General features: G+C 37.1%; 1 protein-coding gene across 1 annotated transcript in view; it reads left to right on the top strand.

Moving 5' to 3' along the window:
* LOC129530544 (histone-lysine N-methyltransferase 2C-like) overlaps positions 1-20,012 on the top strand; it is a 43,635-nt gene that overhangs the window by 8,599 nt on the left and 15,024 nt on the right. Inside the window, exons 5-10 of the mRNA XM_063696137.1 lie at positions 3,073-3,174; positions 3,367-3,471; positions 8,737-8,831; positions 10,663-10,772; positions 11,277-11,342; positions 12,617-12,829. Coding sequence (XP_063552207.1) covers positions 3,073-3,174; positions 3,367-3,471; positions 8,737-8,831; positions 10,663-10,772; positions 11,277-11,342; positions 12,617-12,829 — 691 coding nt within the window. The remainder of the gene's footprint in view (positions 1-3,072; positions 3,175-3,366; positions 3,472-8,736; positions 8,832-10,662; positions 10,773-11,276; positions 11,343-12,616; positions 12,830-20,012) is intronic.

The following is a 20,012-nucleotide window of genomic DNA, read 5'->3' as shown; positions in this document are numbered from 1 at the left end:
CTGCAGACTTTGTTTCTGGTTTATACTGGGAATATATTGTTTATCATTTTCAGTGAAAGCATCCACTGGTTAAATTTCCTTTTAAAAATAATAATGGATCTTTACAATTTCTTTGAGCTGCTCAGTGTGTATAATGTGTTGAATTTTCTGTTAGTAGTTGGGAGGTAGAAATACTTTATCTCTATTTTAGCCATTTCCCTAATTATATATCTCAATAGTCTTGTCAATGCATCATTAGTCCTATGACTGAATTAATGATTACTTTTAGTAGTCACTTAATTTCTTACTGATGATGATGATTCTACTTCTGTGAATCATCTTGGATGATTCTCTAAAATCTTAGAAAGCTAATTTTGTTAATGCTATGCATATAACACATCAATACATTTTCTCTATTAAAAAAATTAAAGCGCTATAGGTAGATCAGAATTTACCATTACTAACTCCTCAGTCCTCCTTATTTCCCTGTTACCAGTTTGGTATATTTATATATTAGGTTGATCCATATGAAATTGCCAATATTATTTCTGAACTGATGAAAAGCAGCAATTTCTTATGATTCAACCTATTATATGTGCCCATAGACTACATGTAATGACTTTGCAGGTTTTTATATTATAGTGCTATACCTCAAATACTGTTCTGCAATTTATTTTTTCACTCAACAACGTCTTTTGTAATTTCTTTCATGGCAGTCTATACAAGTTTCTACCTCCCTACTTTTAAAATGTTGCATAATTTTCTAATGTTTGGATTTGTCATGGCTTTACTTACTCCCTAATGATGAATATTGGCATTATTAACACTTGTAGTCATTAGGGTTCATATGACTATAAATTGCTCTTATAAAGCATTAGTACTATCCATTAAAACTGCTTTTAGGCTGGACACGGTGGCTCATGCCTGTAATCCCAGCACTTTGGGAGGCTGAGGTGGGTGGATCATGAGGTCTGGAGATCGAGACCATCCTGGCTAACATGGTGAAACCCCATCTCTACTAAAAATACAAAAAATTAGCCGGTCATGGTGGCAGGCACCTGTAGTCCCAGCTACTCGGGAGGCTGAGGCAGGAGAATGCCGTGAACCTGGGAGACAGAGCTTGCAGTGAGCTGAGATTGTGCCACTGCACTCCATCCTGGGTGACATAGCAAGACTCCATCTCAAAAACAAACAAACAAAAAAACAAAAAAAAACTGCTTTTAAATGTATTTGTATTGAAAAATACTGAGATGTAGTCCTTCTATTTAGTTAACCAACCAACCTTCCTTCCTTCCTCTTTTTTTTTTTTTTTTTTTTTTTTGGAGACACGGTCTCACTCTGTCACCCAGGCTGGAGTGCAGTGGCATAATCTTGGCTCACTGTAACCTCTGCCTCCTGGGTTCAAGTGATTCTCCTGCCTCAGCCTCCTGAGTAGCTGAGACTACAGGCATGTGCCACCACCCTCGGCTGTCTTTTTTTTTTTTTTTTCGAGACAGAGTCTTGCTTTGTCGCCCAGGCTGGAGTGCAGTGGCGCGATCTCGGCTCACTGCAAGCTCCACCTCCCGGGTTTACGCCATTCTCCTGCCTTAGCCTCCCGAGTAGCTGGGACTACAGGCGCCCACTACCACGCCCGGCTAATTTTTTGTATTTTTAGTAGAGACGGGGTTTCACCGTGTTAGCCAGGATGGTCTCGATCTCCTGACCTCGTGATCCGCCCGCCTCGGCCTCCCAAAGTGCTGGGATTACAGGTGTGAGCCACCGCGCCCGGCGCTCGGCTGTTTTTTGTATTTTTGGTAGAGACAGTATTTCACCATGTTGCCCAGGCTGGTCTCCAACTCCTGAGCTCAAGCAATCCACCCACTTCAGCCTCCCACAGTGCTAAGATTATAGGCATGAGCCACCACACCCAGCTGGTTAATCTTCTTTCAGTTGTTCCTCAAGAAAAGTAATTCAGTTGTTTTATGTTTTGACCTTGAACATAACCTGTTGTGTTTCAACTCTGTCTTTCCAGGCTTAGGTTATAAGCTTTTTAAAGAAACAGGATTGTATTTTATGATTTTGGCAGTGCCCTTCTTGTCTTCTTTCTACAACTTCTAGTTCAGAGCTTTATTTTGTTTCATAATCACTCTAGAAATTATTAACAAACCAGTGGGTACTTAGTTGATTTAGTCAAATAGAACTAAGTCCAGACTGAACAATATTGGTTGATAATCATTTAGCTGATACTGAAATTTGGATGTTATTAAAAATAATATTCTAAAACGGTGCTAATAGAAATATAATGAGAACCACATGTGCAATTTAAAACTTCCTAGTAGCCACATTGAAAAGTTACAGTGAGCTGGGTGCAGTGGATCATTTGAGGTCAGGAGTTAAGAGACCAGCCTGACCAATATGGTGAAACCCCGTCTCTACTAAAAATACAGAAATTAGCTGGGCATGGTGGTGGACAACTGTAATCCCAGCTACTTGGGAGGCTGAGGCAGGGAGAACAGCTTGAACCAGGAGGCAGAGGTTGCAACGAGCCGAGATCGCGCCATTACACTCCAGCCTGGGCAACAAGAGTGAAACTCATCTCGAAACAAAATAAAGGTTATAGTGAACAGGCGAAATTAATTTTAATGCCTTCCATTTTGACCGATGTATCTAAAATATTACCATTTCAACATGTAATATGTAATTACGTGCTGTATTTTATGTTTGCAGGACATCTCAGTTCAGACTAACTACATTGCAGATCCCAAGTGTGTGTCATTAAAATAGTGATAGATTTGTGTGTACATACTTATAATATTATCATTTATAGTTTCTTGATTAGAATTCTGCATAATCAAGTCCTACTAAGACAGGTTTATTATATTTTCTCATTACTTCTTGGTCTAAAGGAATTCTACCTCTAAAGAGAGAATGAGTTGAATAATAAAATGTCATGACTCCATTTTACTGTAGTATCTTAGCATTAATATTTGGAATTGTTATTCTAGACCTTAGCAAAAATATATGTTTTGATTATGAATTTTCTGAAGCTTTCCAGTTAAGTGTAAAACAAGTGAAAAATATAACTTTGTATTTTGTGTATTTTGCTTTTTATAGGTGTCTACTGCAGATATTTCATCAAATAAGGATGATGAAGAAAACTCTATGCACACTACGGTTGTGTTGTTTTCCAGCAGTGACAAATTCACTTTGAATCAGGTTTGAACTTGACAATTTACTGTCTTCCTCATTGAATTCCTCCTTGTACATTTCTGCTTTATCTCATATACACAGAAGTGATCCAATATTTAGCTATAGAGCTGTATTAGTTAAGAAGGTATTTTTAAAGTAAAATTTGTAGGTTTGTAGCTTAGTCTCCATTTAAAATATGTTCTGTTTTCTTAACTTCAGGATATGTGTGTAGTTTGTGGCAGTTTTGGCCAAGGAGCAGAAGGAAGATTACTTGCCTGTTCTCAGTGTGGTCAGTGTTACCATCCATACTGTGTCAGTATTAAGGTAAACATCCTTAAATTGAGTTAACAAATATGTATTGAATTTTTATTTGGTTTTAGTAGTAACATGAGCTCCCAGTTCTCACAATTAAGTATTATGATTATTAAACATATGTGACAGTATTTAAGTACTTTAAATACTGCTTTTAAGGGTTTCCTATCTCAAGAAATTTGCTTCTCTATAAATCTTATATTGTACTAATATCCTGCTTTTGTCTTGAAAAAGTAAAACATAAAAATATATGCATTTAATTTAAAAGACAATTTATACTATTCACAAAGATTTTAGGTTTAGCTGATTCATTTTGTCTGTTGATTTATAAAGCTGAGAACTGGAGTATTTAGTAAAAAATTATTAGCCCATTCTGTTCTTTCCCACATTCTCTCTCCTCTGTGCTCACTCATACACAAAATGACATTTTCTCCTTACAGCCAAAAGAAACAAAACAAGTGTCATATTTAATGCAATTAGTAATAATCGAGAGTCAGCACTGCTCACTTTCAAGCATTTCAGGATAGAGGCTTTCTGGGGAACCTTTTAAGTGGTATCGTGTGCTTGGTTTTAAATATGGACAGGTCTCAATACTTCACTAGTTGTATCTAAGGTTCTTGGTTTTATCTTTTTAAGAACTCAGTCTTAATAAAACTTACATATTTGAATAAAGTGTCATGGCCACTGGACGCAAGCATGGAGGTATAGCTGTACAGCAGAGGTCTTAAACTGTATACTCCACAAGGAAATCTTTTCTAGTATTGCCATACCTTGTAATATAAATACTAACCTCAGTTTCAATAATAGGTTGTGAATCATGAGTGATTTTTATACCATTCTCCCTGCCCTTCAGACATCACTGTGTTATATGATTGTCAGTAAAATGTCAGTATAGTAAGCAAATCAACATTATCTCCTTCAGAATTCTTTGTTGATAACTACACTAGTATTTATTTTATAGGGTAATACAGGTTTTTGTGAATTTAGGAATCAAAATGAAAGATTGTAATTAATACTATCCAAAATAGAAGACTAGTACGGTTAATTTATGTAGATTTTTAAAATTAGTTGCTCATGGTATGTGACTGAAAAACACAGAGTATATAAAGCCAATTAAAGATGGAGTTACATATGCATAAAACATGTTTCTTTTCTTCTTTGTGCTTTATATTCTGTATAAAAGTAGCTGCTATCATTATATTTTGTTTTTTAGAATACTTAATGTTTTGGACCTAAGGAAATTGAATAAGATCCCTTTCAAGATAGTAATATATTTCTTTTAACCCATCCAACAATTACCGAATTCCCATTTTACAGATGAGTACTACTTACATAAGTTAAGATTGGACAATTAGTGCACTATCAGACACCTAGTTATTCCTGTTTTTAAAAATTATGTGTGGTTCCTTTACACGACACTGTTTTGGACAGTATAGAATACTGCAGTCTCATTGAGAAATACAGCAGTATCTAGAAATATACTAGGGATATGTGAATTGGCTCAGCTTGCATTTTTATTGCAGGAGGCAATTGTTTGTGGATAAGCTTGATACCTTTGAAGCTTCTTTTTAAGCTTGCTGGGGCAAGTCTAGAAAGCCTTCACTGTAAGGTGGATATTTTCAAACTTTATGGTTTTAGAACCTTAACACTCTTTAAAATTACTGGGGATGCCATAGTTTTTGTTCATGAGGATTTTAACTATGGACTAATCAGCATTTTAGAAATTAAAACTAGGAACATTTTGTAACACAAGACTACAGAAGCACAACCTGTACAATGTCAGTGTAATATTATGATACAACATGTAGCTTCTATAAACACCACTGTATAATCGTGAATAAATTAAAGTGAAAAAAGGCAAATTAAATCTTAGTATTATTTAAACTTGTTTTAACTTTACAGACCCACTGGGGTTCCCTAGTCCACATTTTGGTAGCTGCAGTCCTAGCATTAGTTTAACCCTATACTTAAGACTTGGCCTTTCTGGGATCACTACTGAATTCTACCCCCTGTTCACCAGTGTCTTTGTACTCTGACTGGTTGTGCTTCACTTGTCTTTGAGCCTTTTGCAAGCTCTGGTAATTGTGCAGCTTACAAATTCCCAGTAGATGTACTTTCCCCTGGTGGTGGGTCTTTGGGCTTCTAGAAGTACGGCTTGGTGTTCCACCAAAGACTTCAGGGGATCCTTTGTAGATTTCTGGAGCTCTGAGTCCTTATTGCTTCTTCATTTTGAGTACTGTGTCCTGCAAATTCCACTGCCTCACCTTCCCTAACCTCAGCGAGGCCATTGATTGTACTCTGCTGAGGTTCTCCCTCCCTGGGCAGCGTTCTGGAAAATGTTTCTAGGCAGAATATCATAGGACTCCCTGAGTGTTTCCTTCCTCTCAGAGACCACTGTCTCCTTTACTATGTGTTGTCCAATATCTGAAAACAGTTGTTTCATACACTTTGTCCAATTTTCTACTATCTTATGGGAGAACAGTCTGGTCCCATCTACTCCATTATCGTTGAAGCATGTATCCGTATTAGATTATAAAACATATCTGTAACAACTTTGGACATGGTACCATGGATGGAATCCTGGATGACATCTTATTTGAAAAAACTTTTAAAACTAAGGCTAAACTTGTTCAACAGAAGAAAAAAATGATAGTACAACCCCAGTACCTAAGTTAAAAGGAAATTTCAAAGAGGGAGAAATTGTTGAAGTGTTGAAGTACTAGAAGTCAAGAAACACAAACACTAATGTTTCCATTAGATTTGAGAATAAGAAGGTCTTGACAAGCCTGGCTTAAGCAGTTATGAGTGGATGTGGGTGTAGAGACCAGACTGTAGTGTTTTGAAGAGTGAATATAAGCGGAGAAACTTGAGAGTTTGGTTGTAAAAGGGACCACAGGTATCTGTGAAGAAAACTTAATAGGAATGAAGATAAATATTTTAAAAATTCTGCCACTAAACACCTCAGATCTGTCTGCCACTTTGTCTTCAGGTCATTGTTTAAGCCAGGGTCAGGCAGACTGGCCCATAGACTAAATCTGGCCCATTTCCTGTGTTTGCAAATAAACTTTTATTGAAATATGGCCATGTTCTTTTGTTTACATGTATTTGTAGCGGTTTTTGCATTACACTGGCAGAGTTTTTATAAAGTTGCAACAGATCATATGGCCCTCAAAACTTTGTGTTTACTCTCTGGCCCTTTATTGGAAATGTTTGCTGGCTACTGCTCTAAGCCACCCTGATCTTACCCCAGGCCATTTCCTTCATTTGGGCAAATAATATACTAACTTGGTAATCTAAGACAAATTCTTAAAAATCAATAAGCTAATCAAAATAATAAATATACATGTTTAAAAATCAAATGACATTAAAAGCCTTGTAATGGGCCAGGTGTGGTGCCTCACACCTGTCATCCCAGCACTTTGGGAGGCCGAGGTGGGTGGATCACTTGAGGGCAGGAGTTCAAGCCAGCCTGGCCAACACAGTAAAACCCCATCTCTACTAAAAATACAAAAATTAGCCGAGTGTGGTGGCTCATTCCTCTAGTCCTAGCTACTCAGGAGGCTGAGCCAGGAGAATTATTTGAACATGGGAGCTGGAGGTTGCAGTGAGCTGAGATCACACCACTGCACTCCAGCCCAGGCAACAGAGCAAGACTCCATCTCAAAAAAAAAAAAAGGGCCTTGTAATGAACAACCAACTCTTGTCTTACTCTACCTCCACATCTGAGGCAATCACTTTTAATCTTTTCAGGTCTTTTTTCTTGTGGTTAATGTTACAGCTCTAAATAATCAACTGGTTTACTGTTTTATCAATGCTAGATTTTGTTGACTTTCTGCTATGAATAAATAAATTCTGATTTAGGTCTTAAAATACACCTCCTTCCTTCTCCCAATATAGTTGTATTACTATGTTTAGTTCAATTAATAAGGTGTTGGTTATGACTCAGTAAATTTTCACTGCAGATCTAAACAGTATACTATGAGTTTCTTTTGTCTTTCATGGAGTTTTTAATAACAAGAAAGTAATAGTGACTCTCCATTCGTTCTTTGTTTTTGCCTACTATAGAACTATCATATAAGATTATTTTTTAAAGTACTGTTTTTTTCTGGGAGAAGTCCTACCCTCCTTCTAGACATTCCCTTCTCCTGCTCTGATATGTGCCAGTGGCTTCTGGGTGGGTTGTTCTCATCCTTAAACTTCCCTGGCCTGATGTTCTTTGTTGGATCTGTTGATTTATAGATCCCAAGTCTTCCTTTTCTTTGTAATACATCCTCATTCTGTTCCGCATATCTCTAAGTAACTTTATTAGAAGGAGAATGAAGGAGCTGAATTTTGAGTCTTCCTGTGTCTACAACGTATTCTGTCTTCACACATAGTTGCATGTGTAGCTAGGTTGAGAATTGTACTTTGAAAAGTATTTTCCTGTAGAATTGGAAACTTATACTCTTCTAGCATCTGGAGTTGGGAAGTTTTGTGCCATTCTGATGGGTGTTCCTTTGAATTTAACTCTTTTATTTTCTTCTCTGGTAGCTTTTAGGCTTTCATGTACCTCATGATCTGAATTTTTATTCTGTACCCTCATTACTTGCTGTTTCATTATAATGTGGGCACTTGATTGGTTCTCTCTGACGATCCTAGTCTTTTGAGATGTTAAAGAAGTTCCACAATCTTAATATTACATGGTGTGGTTTCCTTCAGGAGTTTGTTAGGGATCTGGAGATTCCCAAATATTCTGCTAACTTATACCCTTGAGAGAGGGGAGAATAAACAGAGGAGTGAATGTGAACTTCAGAATTCCTAGCTTCATAGTCTAAATAGAAATCCTCTAAGATCATAAAATGTCCCTAAGAACTCTTGCTTTACATTAATTTTTTTGGTATTTTTTCTATTGATTCTAAGCATGGAAATCTAGATGGAGATTTTGTTGATGTATTTTCAAATTATGTATCAATAATAGTGAAGCTTACTTGACTTCTTCAAAATCTGGTCACTATATCTATAAATATAGTGGACATTAAATGTACAGCATAAGGTAATTATGTGGACTTTAAAAAGGCATTAAAATATGTGCCATTTTCTATTATTCTGCTCAGTAGGCTCCTAAAAGTGTGTATGAACATGCCCAACCCAGTATTGGGCCTCCGTAGGTGCTCAATAAATGTTAGTTGATTGCCCCTTTCTGCTTCTAGGTACATAAGCACCATATTAATTTATGTAGTATATTTGATTATGTTAGGTTAATGCATAAATCACATGGATTGGTTGTTTCTTTTACAGATCACTAAAGTGGTTCTTAGCAAAGGTTGGAGGTGTCTTGAGTGCACTGTGTGTGAGGCCTGTGGGAAGGCAACTGACCCAGGAAGACTCTTGCTGTGTGATGATTGTGACATAAGTTATCACACCTAGTGCCTAGACCCTCCATTGCAGACAGTTCCCAAAGGAGGCTGGAAGTGCAGATGGTTCTCTAGGGTTTGTTTGCCTTGTTAGTCTTTCAAGTTCAGAGCTTTTTCGTACCACTTTAGTTTTTAAAAATTAGCCATACCTATTTAATTGAATAATACACATATTCTATGATAGATAGCACTAATCAGAAAAATTTTCACATACACATTAAATCATTAGCCCCATTATGTTCGTATGTAGCTTCCTGAATTACAGTAACTGAATAACTAAGAAAATAAAATTGAGACTTTTCGGGGGGATTTGGATTTCAGGTGTGTTTGGTGCAGACACTGTGGAGCAACATCTGCAGGTCTAAGATGTGAATGGCAGAACAATTACACACAGTGCGCTCCTTGTGCAAGCTTATCTTCCTGTCCAGTCTGCTATTGAAACTATAGAGAAGAAGATCTTATTCTGCAATGTAGACAACGTGATAGGTATTGTGCTATTTTTTCATCTTTTTAAAGCTTTTCTCTTTGAAATGTAGCAAAAAAAAAATGGAAAATAGCTTTTCCTTAATCACAAGTTTTAGGTACAGAACTTTTTGCCTTGTAGATTTTTAGTCACCTAGAAACTTACAGAATTGATTTCCTGTTTTGAATTCTCAACTCCAGACTAAAGTTTTGTTTTGTTTTGTTTTGTTTTTAAATTTAGAGACAGAGTCTTGCTCTGTCGCCAGGCTGGAGTGCAGGGGCGCTATCTTGGCTCACTGCAAACTCCACCTCTGCCTCCTGGGTTCAAGCGATTCTCCTGCCTCAGCCTCCGGAGTAGCTGGGACTACAGGTGCATGCCACCACGCCCAGCTAATTTTTGTATTTTTAGTAGAGACGGTTTCACCATGTTGGCCAGGATGGTCTCCATCTTTTGACGTTGTGATCTGCTCACCTCAGCCTCCCAAAGTTTTATGATTATAGGCGTGAGCCACTGTGTCCACCCAAGACTAAAGATTTTTAATTTAGGCCTTTTTGAGGGTTTAGGAATCCCTTGAAATTAGATGGAGAATTATTGCCTTCATCTATGCCGTTTCTTATGAAGGGTTTCTGAATCTTTTAATAGATTATAAAAAATATCTAACACTTTCTGTTCTCCTTAAACCACTTTCTCTTAAAGCTCTAGATACTAGATATCTAGGTATTAGATAGCACCTTCTGCCCTCCCTACATAATTATGTGGAATTTCAAAATCAAGAATGTTTCCTTGCTTTCATTGGTATATTGTTGTACTCTTCAGAAGTTAAGCAGTGAACATATATTGATAGTATTATTTTATCAGTAGTACAGTATTCTTGGGACTCTGGCTACTAATTATCTGTTCCATTGCAAGACAACTTTTTACTTTATTTCCCAATTACCATTCAACATCGCTTTCCATGAGATATGTCTACTTCAAGTTAGATGCATTGCCTGGAGCCCATATATGCTAGCACTGCCATTTGCAGTTTTCTGAATACCTTTGTGTTTGCCCTAACTAGCTTCCTTGCTGTCTTTGAAATATTTAATATATGATTATAAAATAATTAGCTTCCTTGTGTAATGTGCTTTGCTTCCTCTCTAATAGTTGTTCTCATTCCTTTTTATTTCCTCCTTAGCTCTATGAAAGTTTTTCTGTTAATAGGGATAGTTAGGAGAAAAGGGCAAGGTAGGAGGAGCATGTGAGGCTTAGGGCTTTTAAGTTTGAAGACTCAGTGTTACAGGTTTAAAAGGTAGCAGTTCTCAGTATATTCCATTTTTTAAAAAAAATGTACAAATATGGTCTTTTCAGATGGATGCATGCAGTTCGTCAGAACTTAAATACTGAGGAAGAAGTGGAAAATGTAGCAGACATTGGTTTTGATTGTAACATGTGCAGACCCTATATGCCTGCGTCTAATGGTAAGAGAATAATTTAAACTGAGTCTGCACTCTTGTACCACTCATTTGCACCTTACTGTCCATAACCAATGAATTAGCTTAGCTCTACTCTATTTTATCTTTGTGAAACTTACTTTGACAAGTATTTTATGAAAAATATTATTGTTGGTTATACATGACTTATCACAACTTGTTATAAAACAATTTACATGAAAAAATAAAAAGCACATACTTTAGATGTAAACTATAATTTTGCTTCCAAGGAACATGATCTTGTAGTTATTGACAATATGTCAAAATCCAATGTGTTGATTCTTTCTTAGCCAGGTTTTCCTCCATGACTTGAGTATTTCCTTCATCACTTCTTGTTTTGTTGTTGCTTTAAAAAGTGCTTTTAACTTTAGTGCTCAAACATTTATTTTAATAAAATGAGTATAGAAACAGAAAATTTAATCATATATAAGTATGTAAATACACTTTACCTTTTCTGAAAAGAATTACCTGGATTTTTTTTTTTCATTTCAGTGCCTTCCTCAGACTGCTGTGGATCTTCACTTGTAGCACAAATTGTCACAAAAGTAAAAGAGCTAGGTAAAATTTGAAATGCTTTACTTAATTTAATTAATTTACTTTGCTTAATTTTTACATAATTGGCTTACCACTTGTAAAATCTGCTTCAATCATATGGGTGTTCTATCCAAATTCCATAATGTTGGTAATCATTTCCACAATGATATACAAAATGTCATCCAGCTTTACTGGGGCAGTATTCCTATAAATTTCAGCAAGTTGGCAACAAAAATAACAGCTCTTAGAATAACCATTAGTGCCATACTTACTTTGGTTTCATTGATATATTACTGTGCTTAATTATCAGTTAGCAGAAAATACGGCCTAGTTAGCAAGCAGATTTCTTTTAGAATTAATTCAATCTCTTAATTTTTTAAAATAATTAATAAGCCTAGTATGGTGATTAATATGATATTCTTACTAAACAGTCATTCTTTTGAATACTTGTATTTAATAGCACCTGATACAAAAACATTTGGATAGTACAGGAATTGTTCTAAGGAACAACAGTTTTGTACATTTAAAATTAAATCTGCAGGATTTGTACTTATTTATTACTTCTCCCTATTAGTAATTATGTTGATACTCTGATTTTTCCAGATGAGCTTCTGGAGTATTCTCTCTTTTCTTGTGTAAATAGATCCCTGCCTTTTGATCTTTTCCAGGAAAAAGCTCATAGTGGATTAGCTGAGCATTGCATTTCTTTGCAGTGCTTCTAACTCTTTTTATTGGGACATGAAAATAGAAATGCCAGGAAGACTTTTTTGAGATGGAGTCTCACCCTGTCACGCAGGCTGGAGTGCAGTGGCACGATCTCGGCTCACTGCAACCTCCGCCTCCCGGGTTCAAGCGATTCTCCTGCCTCAGCCTCCCGCATAGCTGGGATTACAGGTGCCCACCACCACGCCCGGCTAATTTTTTGTATTTTTAGAAGAGACAGGGTTTCACTGTGTTAGCCAGGATGGTCTCGATCTCCTGACCTCGTGATCTGCCTGCCGCCTCGGCCTCCCAGAGTGCTGGGATTACAGGCATGAGCCCCCGCACCCAGCCCAGGAAGACCATTTTTTTAAAAACATGTAACATTTCTGCCTATAATCCAAGGAAGTTTGACCTATTTTTCCTAGTTTTTATTGGGTTTCATGAAGTTAATTATTCATGCATTTCATAGATACGTAATTGCTTTCTAGAACTACAGTCACATTCCCTTGACATGGGTATCAGTAATCGGTAATCAGTAATCAGTCAAATTTAAAATGAAAGTTTAAATTTGTATTCTTGGGATTTTGTAATTTTAGACCCACCCAAGACTTATACCCAGGATGGTGTGTGTTTGACTGAATCAGGGATGACTCAGTTACAGAGCCTCACAGTTGCAGTTCCAAGAAGAAAACTGTCAAAACCAAAACTGAAATTAAAGATTATAAATCAGAATAGCGTGGCCATCCTTCAGACCCCTCCAGACATCCAATCAGAACATTCAAGGGATGGTGATACGGATGATAGTCGAGGTAATACTAATTTATTTTCCATGAAATATGTGTGCAAGAATTACAGCATATAAAGTAACTTTTGAAATATGTGTATGATTTACCAAAGGGTAAATCACACTGACTTAGATAACCCGGATGTGACCCTTGCCATCTCCAAATGAGTGATCTTCTTAGACCTTGCCTTTTCAGGTTCTCTTCCTTTCACACGTTTTAGAACAGACCTACCTTACAGAAATCTCAAGGAGCACCATATCTTTGAAGATCACAGGTGGGGAAATACAGAGGGCTTGACTTTAGTTTGCTAGATAATGACACAAACCTTCTCAGATACTGTGAGCTTGGATAATACCATGTTTAAGTGAAGGTAGTTGATGCATACATTCTAGAAATGGAAAAGCTGTCATTTAATATTACTTCAGGTATAACTTAATATTCACCAGTGTGCATCATAAAGTATTGGTTTATAAACATTTTCTTAATCAAAGTAAATATAAGGTTTTTCTAGCTGAATTCTTTTTTTTTTTTTTTTGGTTGGGAGACAGGGTCTTGCTCTGTTGCCCAGGTTAGAGTGCAGTGGCATGATCTTGGCTTACTACAACCTCTGCCTACTGGGTGCATGCGACCCTCCTACCTCAGCCTCCTGAGTAGCTGGGAGCATGGATGCGGGCCACCACGCCTGGCTAATTTTTGTATTTTTTTGTAGAGATGGGGTTTTGCCATTTTGCCAAGACTGGTCTTGAACTCCTGGGCTCAAGCCATCTGCTCTGCTCAGCCTGCTGAATTCTTGAGATAGCAAAATATTTTAATAGTAATCTAAAATCCAATATGAATTAAAGAGGATTACTGTAGGTTTCCTCATTTTTGGGGTGGTTATTTATTTTCAACTGATTCAGAATTGAAGCGATAATTATTTCTGTTCCATTACATTTTATTTCATAGTTTTTTTTTTTTTTTTTTAAGGGGCAGTGTCTTGTTACATTGCCCAGGCTGGTTTCCAACTCCTGGGCTCAAGTGATCCTCCTGCCTCAGCCTCTCAAGTAGCAGGTACTATAGGCATGTGCCACTGCAGCCGGCTTTGAGACAATAGAATTTATTGAATACCTACTGTATGTCAGATGTTGGAAATCATATCAGTGTACAAAACAGGTAGAATTCTCTGCATAGAGTTTATATTTTAATGTTAGGTAACTCAACTCTTAAAAAAAATCAGTTAATTGTAATGTGTTTGGCAAGTCCCATGGTAAAAATTAAGTTTGATAAAGAGGAATTGCCTGGCCAGGCACAGTGGCTTATGCCTGTAATCTCAGCACTTTGGGAGGCCAAGGTAGGTAGATCACTTGAGGTCAGGAGTTCGAGACCAGACTGGCCAACATGGTGAAACCCGTTCTCTGCTAAAAATACAAAAATTAGCCAGGCTCAGTGGCATGCACCTGTAATCACAGCTACTTGGGAGGCCAAGGCAGGAGAATTGCTTGAACCTGGGAGGCGGAGGTTACAGTGAGCCGAGATTGCACCACTGCACTCCAGCGTGGGTAACAGAGCAAGACTCCGTCTCCAAAAAAAAAAAAAAAAAAAAAAAAAAAAAAAAGGAATTGGAAGTACAGACAGGTATTTAGGGTCCATATGAACAGAAAGCAGTATTTGAGCACAGATTTTAAAGAGGTGAGTGAGTGAGCCACTTGATTACCTGAGAGAAGAGCATCCCAGACAGTGAGGAAGCCAGTGTAAAGGCTCTGGGTGAGAGTGTGCTGAGCATGTTTGAAGAGTGTTGTGGAGACCAACAGAGTGAGCAGAGGGGACAGTCAGAAGGTGAGAAGATTAGAGATGTAAGGACAAGAAGGACGGCTCAGTATATCTCACACAACCATAAGGTGATGTGTCAGTAGTTTGTGCTTAATAGCAATGGAATAGGAGGCCATTGAATGTTCCTGAAAAGAAGAACACCATGATCTTATTTATATTTTAAGAGGAACACTCTCCTATGATATAAGTAGATGATTAGGTGCAAGAGTTATGACAGGTAGATCAGTGAGAAACAATGGTCCAGGTGAGAGGTAATTGTGGCTTTGAAAAGGTATGTCTTTTGTGGCCGGGCTCAGTGGCTCATGCCTGTAATCCCAGCACTTTGGGAGGCCAAGGTGGGTGGATCACCTGAGGTCAGGAGATCAAGACCATCCTGGCCAACATGGTGAAACCTTGTCTTTACTAAAAATACAAAAATTAGCTGGGCGTGGTGGCAGGCACCTGTAATCCCAGCTATTTGGGAGGCAGAGGCAGAGGATTGCTTGAACCCAGGAGGCAGAGGTTGCAGTGAGCCAAGATCGAGCCACTGCACTCCAGCCTGGTGACAGAGTGAGACTCCATCTCAAAAAATAAATAAATACATGAAAAGATATGTCTTTTGTATGTTCTTGATAATTTTTGTTTTTTAGTGTGTTTTGGGTCTATGTTGCTGGGAGAAACACTTTCTGATGCTTGTATGTAACTGATTTTCAGATACAGTTGAACAGGTAATTTGATTTGGGGGCTTGGAGTTTGCAAAGAAGTAGTCCATATACTTGGAGGAATTGATCAGATCAGCATTAACAAGAATTTCCATTTCTGAGGATGTTAAAAAATGTCTGAAAAAGGTTTCCATAGTCTCTTAAATTTGGGAAGTGCTCCATTTCACAAAATATGAAAGGTTTCTTGATAATAGTACACATTGTTTCCCAAATTATGTGATTATAATACCTTTTTAAAACAACACAGAAGACCTTGGAAGGTTTTCCTTGTGACTTACCACTTGTAAACACTGAGAAATGGTGATATGTTTCAATTTCATATTTTCTCATTGACTCGTATCAGGGTAAAAGAAAATCAGTTGAAAAATTGCCCTTGCTTTTTTAAAATTTACGTGATAAAATAGCCCATCTGAGTTTACTGAATTTGTCCTTATTTTTATTGAATATGAAAAAAGATTGTTAGTGTGTTGGATGTTAAATGCTACGACAATTTTAGAATTTAAGGAATTGAATATACAGTATTTTCATGACTAGTCCCTCATGTTCATTTACATGCCAGGATCTCACATCCTTTGCAGAAGGAAAGGTACATTCCTAGGGATAAAATAAATGCATGTTACTTGGACAACATTTTTGCTTTCTGTTTGCTAAATAAAAATCCTTTTTAAAAATTTAGTATTGCCACGCTTTGCCATATTAAAAATGTTTTAGATTACTATATTATCCTGAAACTACATGTACACACACACCCCTAAAGTAAGTTTTATGGTATTTCATATGCCTGTATGGGAGAAAAAATACGAAAAGAATACAATCATCATAAGTTCTTATTATTACGTTATGCTGAGATTTCTAATAACGCTGCCCTTTTCTGGGTATTTTTTATTAACCTAAAATTTGTGATGTTTTAGACTGTTTCACTAACATGTTTTGATAACGTCTCAGTACCCTTGGGAAAGCATTATAAAGTAGTGGGCAACGATGAAACCTACTCTGGATGTTTTTAGGCAAATTTTTTAACTTCTCTGATGCTAGTGTTCTCATTTATAAAATAGGTTAACCAGGATGAGCCAATAGGATAGTTGTGCTGATGAGGTGCAAGGATGCATGCCAGGCACCCAGCACTGGCTCTTCCCAGACATGGAGTGCTCAGTAACCATGAGCTATTAGAATACAAGTGCCCAACCAGTGCTTGAGCAATTGTGTTCTCTGTCCAACAGAACTCAACAGAATCCCACGTTTGTCTTTATATGTGAATTCAGTTCCTTTTGAGTTAGTAAGAAATTATGCCTGTGTTGGGGTAATTGAACTTTCAGGAGGAGGGAATTGTCTGCCACAATTATTCTCTGAACTTAATGTTTCCATGTCTTTTTCTTCATTTTGGAAGTTGTGGAAAAATTATAATGAAAGAGTATACTCTTCATTTTCCTCTGTATTATAAACGTTTTCCTCTGTATTATAGCGTATCTGACAGTTTCCTTTATTAAAAAGTATGATATATTAGGGAGAGACTTGATGAATTTAAAATTAAAGTTTGAAAAGTGTTACTGACTATAAGTGATCTTCAGCTGTGCAGTTTTCAACTTGAGGTTGTCAGAATGTAATATTACACATTATATTACACACATCTACAGAATCCAAATTGTGATGTTCCTGGAGTATTGGAACAATACCTATGACTTTTTGTCTCTATTGATTTTTAACTCTTCTAATAACCACTTCTTTAAGAAAAGTCATACATCATCACTTTGGTGTATCAGAAACAAATTCCTTATGCAATAAAAGCATACTTCTTTCTCATTCACCTACTGGGATCTAGAAACCCTGTTAATGCAAGAAAAAAATCCCAAACCTCAATAAAATAACACTCTGTTTGTCTCAAGAGTGGAAACACAACACATTTCCTCTCAACTGGTGGTCCCAGATCGACCATCACAGTGTATGGATGTGTTTGGAGGTGTGGGAATAGGACTGCACTGAGGCTCTAGAAGGCCAGCAGGTGGGGCAGACTGAATGGAGGGAGGGGAGTGGCATTCAGTAACTACTGGAGCGTGGGAAGAGTGAGGTATACTGTCCATCTGGTGAAGGTGGCTGCTTCCTTGAGGTTTGTTACTTTCTGTAATGTTAATTCCCTCAACTTTTAAAATTTGATTTTTAGACAAGTTATACATTCAAATGATTTAAAATTGGAAAATAATAAAAAGGTAAACAGTGAAGTCTCTCCCTTTCCCATGCCTTCATGCCCCCAGTTTACATCTCCAGAAACCTCAGAGGTTTCTCGTGTAACCTTCCAGATGTGTTTTATGCATGTACAAGGAAATGTGTGTGTATATATATATATATATATATTTGTGTGTGTGTGTATATATATATTTTATTCCTTTTGTCTTACTACTTTTTACTGTCCTTCATTTTTTTATGGCTGCAAATGTTCCTTTGTATGGAAATATAAGCAATTTAATTTACCTGTTCTTTTCCCTGTTGATAGACCTTTGGGTGTCTTTCAATCTTTTTTTTTTTTTTTTTTTTTTGAGACAGAGTCTTGCTCTGTCACCCAGGCTGGAGTGCAGTGGCACGATCTTCGCTCACTGCAAGCTCCGCCTCCTGGGTTCACGCCATTCTCCTGCCTCAGCCTCCTGAGTAGCTGGGACTACAGGCGCCCGCCACCATGCCCGCCTAATTTTTTTGTATTTTTAGTAGAGACGGGGTTTCACCGTGTTAGTCAGGATGGTCTCGATCTCCTGACCTCGTGATCTGCCTGCTTCGGCCTCCCAAAGTGCTGGGATTACAGGCGTGAGCCACCGTGCCCGGCTTTCTTTCAGTCTTTTGCTGTGAATAGTACAATGTATCACCTGGTATATTTATAATGTTGTATGTAAGTGGGCCTGCAAAGGTGAATTCCTTGCTAAATCCAAAGACATAATGCATTTGAAACTGTTTTTGGAAGGTAGGATACAGTTTTTTGTTTTTTTTTTCATTTTTTTATTATACATATCTGAGGCATATAACATGCTTTGTATACATAGTGAAATGATTACTATGGTCAAACAAATGTCTGTATCCTTCACCTTCCATAGTTTCTGTGTGTGTACACCTAAAATCTCTTTCAGCAAATTTTCTGTACACAATATTATTAACTATGGTTCTCATGCTGTGTATTAATTTGATCTCTAGAATTATTCATCTTACCTAACTGCAGATTTGTACCCTCCGACCTACTTCTGCCCATCCCACCCATCCCCTACCTCCAGACCCTTAAAAACCACCATTCTACTCTCTATACGTTCAGCTTCTCACCCCGCTGCCTCCCATTCTGCTTATTAAGTGAGACCATACAGTATTTTTCTGTGTCTGGCTTACTTTATTTAGTATACTTTCCTCCCGGTTCATCCATGTTGTCACAAATGGCAGTATCTCCTTTCTTAAAGCTAACTATTCCATTGTATAAAGTCCTCATTGTCATCAGTAAGTTCTTAGAAACTGTGGTTAAGAGGGGAAAAAAAGTATGACAAAACTGATTTTTTTTTCATTTTGCATTATTCCAAAATTAGATTGAAGGAAACAGTGTTACTTGAGGACCTGCTGTATGTTCATTTAGCTTAACGTCTCAGTTCCCAAGAACCTATTGATGACATTAAGGGAGGACTTAATATATGTATATACAAACGTCACAATTTCTTTATCCATTCATCTGTCCTTGAATGGGTAAGTAAATTGTCCATCAGGACACTTAGTTTGTTTCCATATCTTGGCTATTGGAAGTAATGCCGCCATGAACGTGGGAGTGCAGATGTCTCTCTCAGATGCTGATTTTATTACCTTTGAATATATGCCCAACAGAGGCATTGTTGGATCTTATGGTAGTTGTATTTTTTTTAAGGAAACTCTATACTGTTTTCAATAATGGCTATACTAATTTACATTCCTATCAACCATGTACAAAGGTTTCGTTTTCTACACATCCTCACCAACACTTATGTCTTTGCCTTTTTGATAATAGTCATTCTAAGAGACATGAGATGATATCTATTGTGGTTTTAATTTTCATTTTCCTCATGATTATGATGTTGAGCATCTTTTCATATACCATTTGACCATTAGTGTGACTTTGGAAAAATGGCTATTCAGGTCCTTGCCTATTTTAAAATCCAGTTATTTGGGTTTTTTTTTTTTTTTTTTTTTTTTTGCTACTGAGTTGTGTGAGTTCTTTATATGTTTTGGATTTTAACCCCTTATCAGATGTGTGGTTTGCCAATATTTTCCCCTAATCCCTGTGCTACCTTTATACCCCTGTTTTGTTTTTTTTTTTTTACTGCTATGCAGAAGCTTATTTGCTTGATGTAGTCCCACTTGCTTATTTTTGCTTTTGCTACCTGAGCTTTTGATGGGATATCCAAAAAATCATTGTCAAGGAGGATATGAAGAAATTTTTCTCCTAAATTTCCTTCAAGGAGGTTTATGGTTTCAGGTGTTAGGTATTTAATCTATTTTGAGTTGCTTTTTATGTATGATGTGTAAGATAGGCATCAGGTCCAGTTTCATTCTTTTGCATATAGATATCTAGTTGTCTTACCACTACTTATTGAAGACACCATCTTTTCCCTATTGTATCTTGTTGGACTTGTCAAAAATTAGCTCATAATATATGCTTGGATTTATTTTTGGGCTCTGTATTCAGTTCCATTGATCCATGTGTC

Source organism: Gorilla gorilla, chromosome 12 (genome assembly GCF_029281585.2).
Source record: "Gorilla gorilla gorilla isolate KB3781 chromosome 12, NHGRI_mGorGor1-v2.1_pri, whole genome shotgun sequence".
NCBI lineage: Eukaryota > Metazoa > Chordata > Mammalia > Primates > Hominidae > Gorilla > Gorilla gorilla.
Note: the sequence above shows the minus strand (reverse complement) of the source record. Positions and strands in the feature narration are given on the sequence as shown.